We start from the raw sequence: 17364 nt of genomic DNA, 5'->3' as shown, positions 1-17364 counted from the left end.
TAGTAACCATGCATTAGAGGAGTTGTCGAACTACTTATCATGCATAGTAATAGTGGCTCATGTGGAACACAATACTAGGGACTAGTATGCATAGGAGTAGTGGTAGCCCTCTTTCCACTATCCATGACATAAGAAGTGGGGTAGCAGTACTTATCATACATGAAATAGTAGGTCATATGACATACTACCCAGGATAAGTGCCAAAACTAATTAATGGCATCCATCGTACCATCATTAAGGATGTGAGGAGAGCAATAGTATTACCTTCCACTCTTGGAAATAGTGCCTATAACTGTGTTGATGGTCCTATAGTAGTTGGAAGACAACTAGTGTCAGTTACCATAACCATCAGGTGTGAAAGCAGATGTGGGTAACAGCTATCAAAAATAGGTAGTTATTTTATTCTAGTATAAGTATTAGAATTGTATTCTGTAAGAATCCTTCGACCATTAATACAATCAATTTATTTTTATTTTTATCTTTATCTTAATCGTTTATCCTAGAAGTAGGCATAACTTAGATCATCTACTGTAGCCCAGTGCTACAATTCTATCAAGTTTCATTTTTTTTGAACGATGGTGTGACAATAATGAGAGTTCTTGAAAGTCAAGGCAGATGGATTCACATTACTCTCTACCCTTCCTTCGATCCGTATCTTTCTAGCTAGCCCAATATTGGTAGCATGCCTGGGCATGCATCTAAGCCTCAGCCAAGCAAGCTTGTCGGTGCGCCTTCTACCTCGACCAATTGAGTTCTCTGGATTGCCGAGTTCTCTAACTTATATGGAATTGGACGGAAAGGGCAGCAATATTTGGGTTGTACCAAAAGTCTGGACCATGGCCCTTGTATGGAGGCCACGTGGTCACAACTCTAATCGCTAGTTGCCAGCCTACAATTAAGTACTTGAGAGATTACTAGGCATGATGGGCTAATAATGCCCTCTTAACAGCTAACTTGGCCATAAATGCCTCTCCAATGACTAGCCTAATAAAACCTATGATTAAACCTAATTTATACACCCAAAAAAAATAAAAATAAAAAAATTCTTCTCAAAAAAATTAAAAAAATTTGTGGACTAAGTCAAAACAATTAAAAGCATCAGAGCCGAGCTGGATGCACATGTACATGTATGATGAATAGTCTGAAAAGCCAACATATCTAATTAAAAGTTAAAACCCACTAGTTAGAGAATTATTAAATGCAACTTTTCTTGTATTAATTCTTCAATGTGGGACTAATATTATGCAACTAGTTAAGAAGCAAATGCCTGGATGGTTTGACTTTTTCAACCAAAAATCAAAAAAAAATATTTAAATATCTAAATATTATCTAACATATTTCTCTATGTGGCTTAGGTAAACACAATTGAAAGGAAGGTATAAACTAACGGCTATACTCATCCAGAAAACTATTAATAAATCACTTTTAATTTTCTTTTTGTTTTGTTACAATTATAGTAGCAATACAACCCTCATTTGTAATTCTATATTTTCTACTATTTTTTTTTTGTTGTTGTTGATTTAGCTATTCTACAAAGTTCTTGAATAAATACATCTGCCTGCATTAATCACCAGAATATTTTGAAAATATCTTGATAGGACACCACAACTCAGAGCCAGTATGGTCTACTATTTCTTTCAAGTTATCAAAATATTTTTGGAACCGAAATCTTTCCTTTGAGCAGTATGGTCACCTTGACATGTTCTCAGCTTTTTGTTGTTATGGTTGTTGTTGTTACTATTGCTTTTTACTATTGTGGAAGTCATATTTTCAGGTAAAAACTGCTAAAGCCAATTCACTTTACATATTCATCACTATATTAGTTCACTTGTTCGGTAGATCAAACTGCTTACTTCTTTAACCAAAAAAAAAAAAAAACTCCTTACTTTCAAATGGCATGTCATTATTATGTCAATTTTTTTTATTTTCTTATGACATTCTTCTACATCATGATCACTATTTTAAAATATATTATAATTATGCTAATCTATTTTCATTTAATCATTGTAACCAAATTAGCTCAATAACCCTCTTATTGGAGAATATAATGGATCAAAGCCATTATTGTGTGATTGTATTTCTATATTTATTACATAAATCGTACTATAAACAATTAAAACAAAGTTTTCGTCTGTAATAGTCGACTTTGTACACATTAATCAATTTTCTATGCACACATTATCATATGACATGCATTTATTATGTAGTTTTACACACTCACCATTTCTGTTGTGCACATTTATTCTATGGTACATAGCTAACTTTAATTCGCTGCATGCACATTGCCATAAAGCGTGCGCAGTTATGGGTTTTCACAGGCTTATTGTCTCTGTCAACATTATTATCATTTTCTAGTATCCATGACATATAGTCTCTTCTTTTCATACAAGGAAAATTTAAATTACTGCAAAAATTTGAGCAAAACCCCTTACAGAAGGCTAATGCCGAGAGGAGGTCCTCTCATTTTGTCAATATTGCATCATTGTAACAATGGAGAGAAACAGTTCACAAGAAATTCCAGATTCTTGGAAGTAGTTATAGAAGACATCAATAAACATTTCAAGGTTGTAAACACTTTGTGGTACGGTTAACAAATATCGTAATTTTTGATTCACAAAGAATGAACTTTGGCTATTGGGTACATCTTCACAAACTGTTATTCATGCTTCTCAAATCAGCAAATAAAGCTATTTTGCTATGAGAATTAACCTTATTAATACTTGCAGTGGTCTATGAGTTCATAACCGCATGGTCTTTTGGAAGGCCCGAGGTTGTAAAAATAGTGGTTACGTGAGAAAAAAAAAATGTAACCTGATTTTTTTTTTTTTCCGTTTCATAGTGAGATGAATTTCTGTTTGTATGTATTGGTTATCATTTTGTAACTGAGGACATTAATCCTCAAGTCCGGTTCGAAATGCAAAGGTCCAGATGTACAAATATCATTGATATTCACATATTTATTACCTACATGTCATGAAGTTATGATAAAAAACATCCAGTTTCGGTCACGAAGTGCACATTTATGATAAATTTGTACATAAAATAAAAGTAGCACCTTTTTTTTCCTGCTTCAAAATGCCCACCACACATCCATATCTTTTTGGCAAGACAACATATCGGTATCTAAGGGCAGATTTCAAGTCTTCGATTTTTCTGAACCATGTTCTTTCAACAAGTTGAAACCCTTAGTATAATCTTGAGAAATCGCAGACCATACAAGTCCACATGCGCTTAATTTGATGCTAATGTTTTAATAGAACTTATTTTCATAAATCTTGCATCATCATTCTTAGCTAAAGCATCATCTTTCTCCTACTGATCATCTTTGCCATGCCTTTAACTTTTTCTTTGCTGGAAGAAACTTTTTCTTTAACTTTTTATCGCATCATCTAATTTTGGTCATAGCAGTTCCAAATGATGATGAGAGCTTCTTGCAACCAGATATATGTTACGAAACTGATTTCCCTTTGATCAACAGAAGGATCAAACTACAATAAGCTTGCTTGCTTTCCAGTCAAAAAAGTTGAGATTATGTGCTCTACAGCATATGTAATTAGTCTCTGAATCATCTTTCAGACCCATTTACGAACGGTACAGATCTTAAAAGAGTATATTTGGAAGATGTGAAAGATCATCACTTGATTCAAAGATCCCAATCAGGTGCCGACATGGGACTTGCAGAATGGCCCAGCTGATATATATACCTGATGTATTGCACCAATCCCTGACCACCACAGAGCTCAGAGCTCAAGATGAACAAGATCAGAAAGAAAAACAGCAATTTTGATGTCTATAACCGACTTGAAAACAGCAAGCTAGATACAAGCAATTCTATTTACAGCCTCGGTTTTTGAGTTGAACTACTGTGCATGTTCCAAAACTTTGGATCTTTTTCTTTTCTGTAAAGATTCAAAATTCAGTATGCATGTAAAGGTGCTGGCCACTCCCATCTATTTTCAATAATGACAGAGAAGATGGCCATCACAAGATAACTGGAAAAGCGACCAGAACACCTGTTAATATTTCTTCAGTTCACCCGAAAATGACTCGCCATCAGATGTACCAGTCTCTTCATCAGATTTCAAGGTTAGGAGACCATTCTGCTGATTGGCAGATGAGTTAGGCTCGGGGTCCTGTGGTTTCATTGATGTCTTAAATGGTCTTTCAAAATCTCGGATGTTGTTTAGATCGAGTGCCACTTCATTAAGCTTTTGCTCCTGCAAGAAGTATAGACATGAATGAGAGGTTTTGCTAGGTTACACAAAGTTACAATATATATATATAGACATCAGGACCCCCATCATCTAGGATCCATAACCAAAAAAGTAACCTAAAGAAAAATTAGAATATATATATATAGATAGACATCAGGATCCCCATCATCTAGGATCCATAACCAAAATTAGAAGCACGATTCTAATATTTTATCGCAGATGGTGACATGATTACAACAATGAGATCAAGCTAAAATTAGAATATTGAAGCTAGTAGCAAACAGAGTAAGAGACCCTCCATTTGTGGAGAGTACGTGGAACTCATACACCTAGTGCAGAAAAATTTTGGGTTCCTTTCTTGGAAGTTCGACAGGTAAAATGTGCTAACTTTAACCACAAAATAGCTGCTGAAGATGGTGCATGAGTAATTAGCTCTATGCATTTGTTCCGTACTTTGGCCTTCATTGCATACAGAATGTCACCTGCAACTTATACAATCATCCAGGTGGACATGCTCCATTCTTTACTTTTGCCTTGCGTTCATGTGGAATAACATGCTATATGTACCACTAAACACGTGCTAAAGGTGTGTATTCATTCACCAAAGCACCACGGACTGCTTTTTTTTTGGGGACTGCTTTTCTTTTAAGGAAAAAGAACTTTTACCGAGCTGAAATTTTAAGTTGACAAACTTATTTCCAAGTGCAGAATTTTTTAAACAGCGCACAAGTAGAAACCTGTTACAATAGTTGACGAATGGTGGAATTTAGGCAATATAGATGTGTGCACTCTCAACAAAATTCTTTCCTACCTCTAATCTTGTCCACCATCCATTGCCAAACCTTCTCCTTTTACTAACCTACAGCAACTCACCTGCTGTAACGTCCATCATCTAAACCAGGAAACAATTAACAATAAACCAAGTATGATGTTCTACATGCTGTCAGCTTTAGGAAGTGATTTTATTATTAGCGTCAAGAGTAATGAGAGGTTCAGCTATTCAAGTCTGCAACTGAAATTAAATGGGTTTCTTATTTTGTTCAAAAAAGAACTGCAGATAACAGATTCAAGCACTAACAATAGAACTAATTTAGGATTATGGTAGAAAGCATAAAAGGCTGAAGATCTAATATAGGAATAAAACAAGATCAAGTAATTCAATTCTACAGAGAGGAAAAGAATGACTTTCATTTTCATATGCTGGATAAGTCATCTTTTTTATCATGGAATCATACTGACAGAGGAGAAATGATTGGAAATTTTATTCAGAGAAATCAATTTCCAAATAAAAGGATAACCACAATATAAGCCTTCAGAGGACAGGTTACACCCCATTAAATTCTTCACCTACTTGTCCTCCGACATAATCCTTATTACAAATAACCATGGTCTAAATTTTAGGTGAAACATTTAACAGTTTCAAGTGGCTAACTGAAACTGGACCAAGCAAGTGGCATTAGACAACCACTCTTTCTAGTTTCAACCATTCCAAATGAAGCATACTATCACCAACAATACCACTGTTTTAACAGGGAGAAATAAGTGGGTCCTTTTTTTTTGCCAAACAAAAACTGCCCAAAATGAAAACCGGAAATATTTGCATCACTTATCACATGTCCTATACACTCGAAATCTTTGTTCAATATTCATTCAATCATCAAAGAGGGAGCAAAGGCTGATCTACCATATGACGAAAAACTTATAATTGCCATTCTTTGCACCAAGGATCCAGTGTGCCGGTACCAAAGCCCATACCAGTTGGCCGGCGGCATGATTCGATATGCCTCCGTGCCGTTCCATGCCGAGCACATACCAACACAGTAGAGATTGCAGGAGAGAGGGGGAATGGGAGAGAGTAAAAGAGAGAGGGAGAGGAAGAGGGAGGGAGGGTGGGAGGGAGGGAGGGAGAGATCGAGAGTGGCGAACGGTCGGTGGAGGGCTGCATAAGGCTGGGGAGGGGGGGAGGAGGAGAGGCTTCGCCCTCCAGACCCCTGTTTCGTTTGAAACAGAGTCCCGAACAAGGCTTCTTTTTTTATTTTGAAAATTTTAAGTGAAGTCGATAACACCCTTGCCGACCAAGTATGGCGGAACCATCCGTTTGGAGTGTACCGAGCCATACCGACAACGAGCCAGGATGGTTCCGGCAAGAAAAATGAAAAACTGGCAACGAAGGGGGAGAGGGAGAAGGAAAGAGAGGAAAAGAGAGAGAAGGGAGGGAAAGGGGAGGAAGAAAGAGAGGGAGGGTGGTGGAAGGCCGACGAGCCACGCAGAGGGGCGGAGAGGGGATCTGCCTCCGGTTTTCCTCTTTCATTTGAAACAGGGGTCGTGAAGGGAGCCCCATTTTATTTTTGAAGATTTTGCCGACTTCACTTAAAATCTTTGAAAATAAAAAAGGACTCCCTTCAAGAACCCTATTTTCAATGAAACAAGGAAACTAGAAACAGAGCCCCTCTTTCGCCTCTCCGCACAGCTCTGCGGCCCTTTGCCGACCTCCACTAGACATCCGCCACCCTCCTCTCTCCCTCCTTCGCCCTTTCTCTCTCTTTTCCTCTCTCCAGTTCTCCCTCTCTCCCGCTCTCTTTGTCGTGTCAAGACGTGCTCCACCGGCCTCCGAACGGTCTTCTCCCTCTCTTTTCCTCTCCTGTTCTTTCTCAGCCACACCCTCTCTACTGTGTTGGTACAGGTCTAGCACGAAATGACACAAGGGTGTACTGAACTGTGCTGCCAGGTAAACTGGTCTGGGCTTTGGTACTGACACCGTGATCCTTGGCAGAGCTTTTTTTTATTTTGAAAATTTTAAGTAAAGTCGGCAACCCCTTGTCGACTTCACTTAATATTTTTAAAATAAAAAAAGGCTTTGTCCGAGACTCCTGTTTCGAAAAAACAAGAGTTTGGAGGGCGGAGCCCCTCCTCCACCCCTCCGTTCCCTTCCCTGGCCCTCCGCGCCCCCCTCTAGTATTTGAAAATTTTACGTAAAGTCGGCAACCCCTTGTCGACTTCACTTAATATTTTTAAAATAAAAAAAGGCTTTGTCCGAGACTCCTGTTTCGAAAAAACAAGAGTTTGGAGGGCGGAGCCCCTCCTCCACCCCTCCGTTCCCTTCCCTGGCCCTCCGCGCCCCCCTCTAGTAGCCTCCATCAGCAGTCTGCCATCCTCCATCTCTCTCCCTCTCCCTCGCTCCCGCCTCTCTTTCTTCCTCTCTTTTCTTCTCCCTCTTTTCCTCCATCACCGGTTTCTCATTTTGAATGTCGGAATCATCCCAATCCGCTGCCACAGCTTGGTACGCCCCAAATCAAGTGTTCAGGACAATTCTGCATTCCTTACTTTGCACTTTAGTTTCTCTAAATACATTTTCAACTTAATCTTCAACTAAGAAAAAGTGGCTTTAAGGCTCGCTTCTTAAAATTTATATCTTCATGATGGACATGACACTTAGTGAATATCTAAGAATGATAGTAAACGTCATAATTGAGTCTTCAAAGCTATAAACTTTAAAATTTTCTACAAGCCCGCACTTCTAGCATGAGCTTTTGAAACTTACCTTGGGAAACCTTTCAAGCAATTGCTATAATAGATCACCAAAACCCTAATTTGAAATCAGCCCTTATTTTGTAGATCTATTAGTTTATTACAATCTTCACCTTCATCACGAAATAATGTGAGCAAAGAGCAAAAGGACCACAGTTCATGGGAAGCCTTTGGCTTTACTCCAACCATGTTGGACATGATATATCATATCAGATTTCACGAAATCCTAATCTGTGGGTGAAAAATTGAAATAAGCCCATCAGCTCAAGTATCATATTCTTCTAAAGGAACAACAAACTCCTAAAACTGAAAAGAGGAACAAATTTATCTTCTTCATCCATCAACAACCAGATCCAGTTGACGGTGAGGAAGACAAATTTACAACTGGAAATGAGTCTTAAGTGAAGCATATCTAGAAGCAAATGATTAGAATTTGGATGTGATAGAGATAATGAGGGGTTCATGGTGACATGCATAAATTTTTATTTCATTTTGTGCTGCAAATATGGGGACTGATGAGAGGTGATTTAATTTGTGTTGAAGAATGTAATAAAATGAGGGCAAGGAAACAAAGATGGAGATTATGAGAAAAGATATGGAAGAGATAGAAATAAAACTTGTCCTTTAATACAAATGCTTCATGAATGTGAATGTGGATCTATAAATCCTATGCCAAATGATTAGAATATGGCTGGGTGCTAATCATTACAATTTTCATTTATGTTGCTTTATAATGATACATTTTATTTTTTTGAAATGTATCACATTTTCACATCATTTGTAATGATGTAATGACTATGTCATTTCTATTTGATTATATGGATTGCATAAGATGATTTGTTATGAACTGAAACTCGCCTTTTTTATATTTTCTCTAATCAACACAACTTCTTAAGTTTTCTTTCTGAAACATGTAAAATATTTTTTTTGTTTTTAGCTACCCATGGACAGTCAATGGTTTAACAGTGCTAAAAATGGTGAAAGAGTGACTTTATGATGTTTATATGATAACTTTAAGTAGGGCAGCAAATTCAAGATACTTTTCATCTCCAAAAATAACGAAGCTTCAACCATACAAGTTCACAACCTCAAATGGAGGCATGGTAGGGGGAGTAGGAGAAGATGCAATTTAGAAGCCATCTGAAAGTGGTGAATGATAGGAGGGCAAGACATGTAGGAATCACTTTTGAGATGCTTCATCTATCACAGTGAGCACTTTCCTTTATCATACGAGCTAATAAAGAGCTCATACAAACTAGTTGAAAGAGGCTCAGTCAAACAAGAAGGTGACAACCATATATGCTTACCAAGATGAAACCGAGACAAAGCCACCTTCATGGCTATGGTGTTGATGGAGGCCAAAATCCTTGGTATTAGGCCTGGCTAGCATCTTCATAGAGGTTGCAAATTTGGACATATGACTGATGGAGGACAGCTCCAAAAGGAGTAGGGTGCTAATTGGTTGCCTATAGAAGACCGCCTCCAGGTTGAATTATGACAAGTCAAAAGCAATGGTTGGTGAGTTGTGGGTGGGTGGAGAATCAATTGCATCCCGCTACCCTCCCCTCTAATCAATCCCATCACCCACCCCAACCACTCAAGTTCCAAAGCTTAGTCCTCCTTAAGTCTTGCTGAAATTTCGAATTAGGCTCTTTAACAATTTATCACCTCTAGCAAAGGTGAATAATGACTCCCTTTTCCTCACCCCTTCCCTTGGATTTACTTTCTTCCCCAATCCTTAACAAGTGGCTGTTAGTTGGACAAACCTTAACCCATACCCTGAATATCCTTTCCTTTAGACTCTATCCCCTAACTGAAGTGATGCTATCTAGCCATGTTGTTTTACCATGTCTACATTAACAGAACCCTAGCCCAAAATCTTAGCCTCCCTGGCTCTAATAGTGCTGCTCTATACTCTCACACCCCTCCCCCCTGCCTCTAACAGTCCAGCTCTATCCTCCCTTATGAAATGGCGGACGCTGACAAAACCCTAGCTTACAAACGTAAGCCCATCATCTCTCTCTGTCTCCCCCTGCTGAAACAGCGTTACTCAGTCCCCTTATCCATCACAATGGCTAGTGGTCGGTTGAATAATCAGATGGAAACCCTAACATCTCTCTATCTTTGTCTTTCTTGGCTAGGTGATCCCAATTACCAACCGAGCTACCCCCCCCCCCCCAAAAAAAAAAAAGCTAACACTGAGTTAATGCTAAGCTCAAACCTAAGCATCTTCAACCACTCCCTCCCCCATGCTTTGGTTTGCCTTCTGATGGATGATCTTATATCACTGATAAGTTATTTCACATAATCTCTTCTTTTATATCATTCTGCATATTACTAGAAAATTTCGCTGAGTTTCAGGTTTAAGAAGCCTTGGCAGACCTAAGCCTTCTCATATAATAATGACCTATTTTCCTTGTTAACAATGTGAAATGCCATTCATTACAAGAGGATTGTACGCTAAGTTCTGTAACAAAGAACGTAGTGTGAGATTTATAACTTACACTTTGTAGAGACTCGAGCTTTCTCTGCAATGCTTCATGTTCAGCTTTAACACGAAAAGGAACACCATGTTTTTGATACACATTATGTTGCGCCACGTCCTCATCAATGTCACTAGCGGTCGTTGCAAATGGATGATTAGCTGGAATCCATCTGACCGTTTCAGGGTCAACATCTGGTGGTATTGGATCACCTTCTTTCAGAAAAATTGTTGGTCTCTTCCACTGGTATGCACGTGACCTCCTTTTCTGATGGACTGACTGTTGCTCTTTGGTAAGGGTTACAGAAGCCAAGCGATAAACCTTTCCAAACATTTCAATTGTTGAATCACCCTTACCAAACTTTATGAAGGGGTTATTAAAGGGATCGTCATATTTCATAGGCTTTGAGCTGCATGAAGGAGAAAATTGAAAGGCAGTGTGATTCATCAATTTCTTATAGATTGCCTCTGATTTCTTTTTTTGGAAAAAAAAGGACCCATAATCAGATATAAAATATGTTCTAAAAATGATAAGAGACTAATTTTACTTGATCAATAAAGTAGAATCCTTCTTAATACAATGTTCTTGCAACTTTAAAAAAAAATAGAGAGGATTTACTACCTAATCAGATACAAAGTATGTCCTTAATTTGACAAGAGAACAATTCATTTGATAAACACAGTAACGTCCTCATGAACACAATGCATGCGCATGCATGTGCACACATGCATACATCAATACATACAAGTAAATGGGCAAGTACAAATGCACATCTAAGATATATATAGATATATATATATATATATAGAGAGAGAGAGAGAGAGAGAGAGAGAGTATGCTTCTCTGGAGAGGACAATCAAGTCATCTTGATTCCAAAATCGATAGTGGGGTATCCAATTGAAGATCCAACCATTCATCATACCTAGACTACTAAAAATGCCCAAAAACCAAATATCACATATTTTGTTGATCTCTAAACTATGCATCATCGAGACACAAAATATAATTATAAATTTTTAATAAATAAATAATTTTTAAAAGAATTATAATTTATGATTTATAAATGTTAAATATCTATTATTACTTTATTAAAAATTTTGGATGTGCACCACGCATGCCTAATTTTCTAGATATTTAGCATTTATAAATTATAATATTGATATTATTGAATATTTTTGGAAAAAATGTGCACATCATATTTTGATTTGGCATTTTTTTGAGAAATCAGTTTTGCTGAAACAGAGGCTATACATTTCATGCAATAAAAGAAAATTTTCTAGATTATAATTATAACAACATATATATTATCATCTAAAGAAATATAATCGCATATATAATCATCCTTTAATGGAATGACATGGATCATTTTCCCTGGCTATCTTGTGATTTTGCTTAGAATTTATGAAACTTCGTTAGCTCAAATCAGCATATACTATCATTCTTGATATTGCAAATAGTTATTATATTTAAATTGCAATAAGATGTTCACCGAGTGGCATAAAAAACACCAACTTAAATGATTATGGCAATAAAAAGTATTTCAAATTAATTTTTGAAAAAATTTCATTGCCCAAACATGAGTTTCACGGGTGAAAACGGCTTCCCGATACATCTCAAGCAAAGCTTTTTGCCCAAAAGCTCCAAATTAAAGCTTTTCCCTAGTAAACCTATTTCATCTTTTAGAGGATCTAAAAAGCTATTTCAAAATTTTTACCAAATACCTTAAAATCCAAAAAAAAACTTTTCACACTCTGCGAAGCACTTTTTGGCCCTCCCAAAGAAATGCCAAACAAGGCCCAAGCACTTTCTAATATCCTACATGCTTTTCTTGTTTATAGTATGTTACCTCTTCTATCTCCCTACCATTGAATCTAAACTACCTTAATATACTTTAGGAGAAATACACAATTTAATTTAAATGAAATCCACTTAGCGAACATCTCATTACAACTTAAATATCATCACAACTAACAACATCAAGAATAACAGAATCTTAATATGCTAATTTGAGCTAATGGAATTTCATAAATTCTAAGAAAAAACAAAAAAAAAATCAGAAAAAAATTAACCATGCCAAATCATTTAGGGATGATAATGTATGTGATTATGTATCCTTTAGGATGATATTTTACATTCTAATATAGTTACTATCTAGAAGTCGTTCTTATGTTGCATGAAATGTAGTCTTAGTCTTAGCAAAAATGATTTTTCTTCATATGCCAAAACAAATTGTTGTCTACTAAGATACAATTCAATTGGCACATTTTCCTCCAAAAATATTCAGTAATACAAAATCCCGTGATTTATATATGCTAAACATTTATTATTAATTTATATACGTTAAACATTTATTATTAATTTCTTAAAATTTTGGCCATCCATTACACTTGCCTAGTTTGCTAGTACAATGAAAAGTTACAATAACTAGATAATCTAGATTGCTTATAACCACTTAGGGGTTCGATAAACTCAAAGACCCATGACCCAACTTTTCTTCTTAAAATAGTATAAATAAACATCTCTATCATTACAGGCTTGAAGACTTTAGACTCTTCCTCAGAAATTCTACTTTTTTTGTAGGTTCCTAATAAATCTCCAAATCCCAAACATGTGTGGTTCCACATTTTCCTTATTTTCTTTTTCCCTTTTTCTGATTTTTGGGAAGCGTGAGGCTACAAAGGGATCCCGAGGCTTTCTGGCAGATGCATTGCACATATCAAATAGTCATATAACCTTGAGGCTGTAAGGATGTCTATACAGTCTCACAGAGATTTTCTATCTTTAATTTATGGTTAGGACAATATGGTCATGCATTTCGCAGACAAATATACAAATTGTAAATAAGTGCAATGTCTAAGAAGACAACATGCACATCATTTTGCAGGAAAACCTATTCCCTTGATCACTTCTCCAATGAACTATCTTAAAAGGGGTATCGAATAATTACATAAAGTATAACATGGATATGGTAAACATATTCCAAAGTTGAACTCACAATGTATACGGGTTACACATTTCACCCATCACCAAATTCAATGTTAGGGGTCGATGGAAAAATCTAAACTGTTGGAAGGTGATCTAGGAGGTCTACAATGCCTCCTTATAAAAATATATTTTGGAAATCCCTAACCTATGCATCAAGTCATCCCAAGTATATAGTTGTAATGAAATGATATATGGCATCAATTTTGGGATGACTTGATGCATAGGCTAGGGGTTCCAAAGCATGTGATTTTTCACAAGTATTTTAAGCCTCCTACAGGCCTGTTTGGAAAATCCAATAGGATTAGGCTGGATTTCCTACAAAACACGGGCATGTTGGCTTGGCCAGTCCATATTCTTCTAAAGGCCCATCCTAATCTTAACGTAAATCCTATCAGTGGGTTTGTTGGCCTGTAGAAGGGAAAAAAGACCTCCATGGGTCTTTTTTTCCTTTCCACGGGATTTGGGCTGGGGAGGTTATGGATTGATATGGGCCTACCCAAATAGACTGCCCACTCCATGAATCCAACAAGAAATCTAGCCCAATCCTGCTAGAGTTCCCAAACAGACCCTAAATCACATCCAATGGTTTAGAGTTCCATCTCTCAACCACTAAAATTAAATTTGGTGATGGGTGTAAAGTCCTTTCTTTGCACCCTATGTATATTATAACCTCACCTGTATTACACATATATAATACATTCATATATAGCATATGAGATGTGATGCAGAGAATAATGTAATAACTTGGTTACAAACAGGAAAAAAAATACTAAGCATTACTTAGCAGAAACTCTCTCAATAACCTATATTTCTTCTCATGGAAACAAGACAGGCATTTAGTTGGAGAACATACATGCCTCTTCTATCAGATCTCAACTGGCCTCGTCTCACCAGATCAGCAACAGATCCTTGATGATGATTTTTCTTTTTAAGCATGATTTGTCTTGCAGCGATCGCCAAAAACGCAAATGCAATATATAAAGCTATTGCAAATTTTGAAACACTATTTCTTTTTATCTGAAACAGCAAAATTCAAGACACATGAGAGTGCAATACATCCTCGCAATGAAAATGAAGAAGAGAAGTACACCACTCACTACAGCAGGACTCAGGTCTGGTCCCTTATGATGGAAATATAACGTGACAAGAATTTCATATATGACCAATAGTTAAAAGTAAAATCCAAATGTCTACTAAATGTAAATATATAATGCAATTAGGTCATATCAAGCATGAGAATATATATCAAATTAGTGCATAAGAGTAAGTATAACAAAATCTTGTCACTTTAAAAATCAGTAGACAAAAACTGATAGGCTATTTTCAGAATTACTTGAACGAGAACTCTTAAAAAAGAAATTTATTTAAAGAAACACCACCATAGGATCTAAAAATCCATTCTTCAGTTCCAGGAACTAAAGCTAACCTTGTAAAGGATGTAAAATAGTACAAGATAAAGTCTCATTGAAATATCAATTTAGGCATCAAAGATCAAAGGAGAGAAAAAGTAGGTTTGGTTAACTACCTCAGTATATGCGATAAAAAATGGAAAAGTAGTAGAGTATTAAAATGTAATTTTTTCTAGGCTATTTACTTAACTATGTATCTTGAGGTATGAAATTGATGAAAATAGAAGATGTACACGAGAGTGTTGTAACTGATCTGAAATTCCTTCCAACAAGAATGTTAGATCTTGATTTCTTTAGAAATTATTAATTTTTAAAATCTAGTCACCAAATCTTCTCAAAAATTCTATTTTCAGAAAAGTCAGGATTAGAGAAGAATTGGGGGGAAAGAATCATTAGGATCGTCATCTAAAGCAGTGGCAGGATAATAGCTCTAAGAAGATGCTTTTCATAAACAGATTGATAATTGGGGGAAAGGAATTTCTTTTGCAGTGAACGCTCCATCTTATCAATCCCCCTTTTCCACCTCCTACTATGCTCTTGTCCTTTTGTTTTGTCATGTAACATATTTCTCTTCCTCTGTTATTTCTTCTACTTTGTCTCCACTCTTCTTGCTTTCTCATACACTGTTATATGTGCATAGACTTGAAAGTTTATCTATTACTTCTCCCTTTCCTCCCTTTTTCATTTTCCTATTCTTCTTCTTCTTCTTCTCATTCTTATGCTTTTAATCTACTTTTCCTGTTTAATATCCTTCTTTATTCTATTATTACTAGAATTTTGCAACAAAATTAGCCAGAAACTAAATCTAGTTCGTTGCATCTTGGTTACTTGGAGCTAAAAATTTAATTTACCTTAACAGCAGCAGAGCTTCAAGAACAATGAAACATGGGGAGAATCTCTCTTTTCAACCTTTGAATAGTTGCCAACTGCCACGCCAGATACCAAAGAAATGCACACCATTCAAATAATATTGTTACGATCAAATGAAATATACACAGACTATGCTATGTGCTTCTATCTTCTCAGAATACTATATTTGGAATTTTGGACTGCTAAATCCAAATTGTCAACTCATCTACTACAAACCTTCTAAATGATGACAAATCTCAACTAGAGACCCTCTTATCATCACTGAACATGTAATTGAAGATCCAATTATGGAAGATCTACTTAATCTTACCACTGAGTGACTGACAACCTACAAAGGAAGAAGGCAATGATTGAAGAAACACAAAATGATGATACTCCAACCAAATAATCATAGCCATGGAAACTCCCATTGTTGAGTTATGGTCTTTGATTTTTTTTCTTTTTTTCTTTGATGGTAAGGAGGAACATCATTACCCAGTAAAAATACTTATTAGACAATGCAATTGCTATGGCAGAGAATAATTAGTAGTTGTTCATATCTCAGTTGCATGAACATTCTAACTACAGTGTCACACCACAATAGTGAAGAAATGAAGGCTAATGATATTAATAAAGTGTAACGTGTTGCCACAACTTAATGATATCAACTTCAGCACTTCGTCCACAATTTCTTTTCAAGCTGAAGGCAAACAATAATAAATTAAACATTAATCAAACGAAATCTCACCACAAGGACAGCAGAAGGCAGAGCGTTCACCATCTCTCTCAAGGATCCAAGTTTTCTTTCCAAATCCAACCGATTCCCCTCCACCTCCACAGGGGTACCATCTCCGGCACGCTCGCTATCGCCGCTGGAATCAAGAGCATCTCCAGACGCTCTGACCAAAATAAGGGGCCTAGAGTCCCCCCGAGTGCGCCTCAACCAACGAGAATCTAATCGACACGATTGCCGAGTCTTGGAATTCCAACCCTTGACATCACGAATCGAAATAATCTACGAAATAAGTGAAAATTCGAAGAAAAAAAAAGGAAAAAAGACAGAAATGAGAAGGAAATCGAAATAAGAAGAGAATTAACCTGCGAAAAGATGGATTGGAACGGAAGGAGGGAGAGGGCCTTGGTCATCGACGTCATCGATGCTCGCAATAATACATCAACTCGGAATCGAAGGTTAGGGTTAGGGTTCGGGCTCGGGTTCTTGGGAGCTAGAGCTTCGATTTACAGCAGACTCACATTTTCTTCTCAAGCTGTTTGGGCTATTTGATCTTAAATGTAGTAACGTCTCTTATAACGGGATTGCCGACGGGCTACAAGAAATCCATAAAAGGAGCTGTTACGAGGAGAAGTAGCCCAAGCTAATAAATCCAAATGACACCTATTTATTAGTCAATATGTGATAATAATTTTTTCCACCCAATCTCATGAAGCCCTCCTCACGATTGGCTCCTACTGGATCGGTGGATCCTCCTCAATCTCACTGGATCCGCCTTCACATTTGACTCTGATATCAGTTATCATGGATTCCCAACTCAAAAGCTTAAGCTATTAGGAAAAGAATATGTTCAAACTAATAACCCCTTGTAACACTCTTTCTATTAGTTAACATAGGACTATGATATTAAGCTCTGCAAGACTGATTGGCTTAAGAAACCAAAAAACCCAATCTAAAAATTATGAGAATTGGAAATAAATGATTAGCAAGAGTGTTTGGAAATTTTGTAAGTAAAACAGAAAGAGTATATGAAATATTTCATCATATGTTCGCTCAGACCATACAACTCTATATATAAAAAAGTAAAAAAATTATACAAGCGACTCCTTATTATCGAACAATCGCCAAATAAATAGAATAGCTATTTAGCTAATAATCATCTT

The 17364-nt window shown here is 36.6% G+C and overlaps 1 protein-coding gene across 2 annotated transcripts; it reads right to left on the bottom strand.

Annotated features, from left to right (window-relative positions):
• Window positions 1–3765: 3765 nt before the first annotated feature.
• On the bottom strand, window positions 3766–17082 carry MCD1 (multiple chloroplast division site 1). 2 transcript variants are annotated; one of them, XM_008788459.4, is made up of 5 exons: window positions 16567–17082; window positions 16217–16459; window positions 14064–14227; window positions 10247–10634; window positions 3766–4217 (listed from the first exon to the last, which is right to left on the bottom strand). In XM_008788459.4, exons 1-5 carry the CDS (start codon window positions 16621–16623, stop codon window positions 4017–4019), a joined length of 1053 nt encoding a protein of 350 aa, XP_008786681.3. In that variant the 5' UTR covers window positions 16624–17082; the 3' UTR covers window positions 3766–4016. The 2 variants fall into 2 exon arrangements, with proteins under 2 accessions (XP_008786681.3, XP_026659612.3); XM_026803811.3 differs by having other exon boundaries at window positions 16217–16483; window positions 16567–16841.
• Window positions 17083–17364: the final 282 nt, after the last annotated feature.

This window comes from Phoenix dactylifera, chromosome 3 (assembly GCF_051530095.1).
Source record: "Phoenix dactylifera cultivar Ajwa chromosome 3, Ajwa_hap1_PhDact_Kaust_v1.1, whole genome shotgun sequence".
NCBI lineage: Eukaryota > Viridiplantae > Streptophyta > Magnoliopsida > Arecales > Arecaceae > Phoenix > Phoenix dactylifera.
Note: the sequence above shows the minus strand (reverse complement) of the source record. Positions and strands in the feature narration are given on the sequence as shown.

Bases quoted from the DNA above. Each gene is read 5' to 3' on its own strand.
- MCD1 (XM_026803811.3), bottom strand. From the start codon at position 16,623: ATGACGTCGATGACCAAGGCCCTCTCCCTCCTTCCGTTCCAATCCATC. The intron at 14,228-16,216 runs GTGAGATTTCGT...TTGCTGTTTCAG, and splicing joins TGCCTTCTGCTGTCCTTGTG to ATAAAAAGAAATAGTGTTTC. The intron at 4,218-10,246 runs GTAAGTTATAAA...TACTTCTTGCAG, and splicing joins AGCTCGAGTCTCTACAAAGT to GAGCAAAAGCTTAATGAAGT.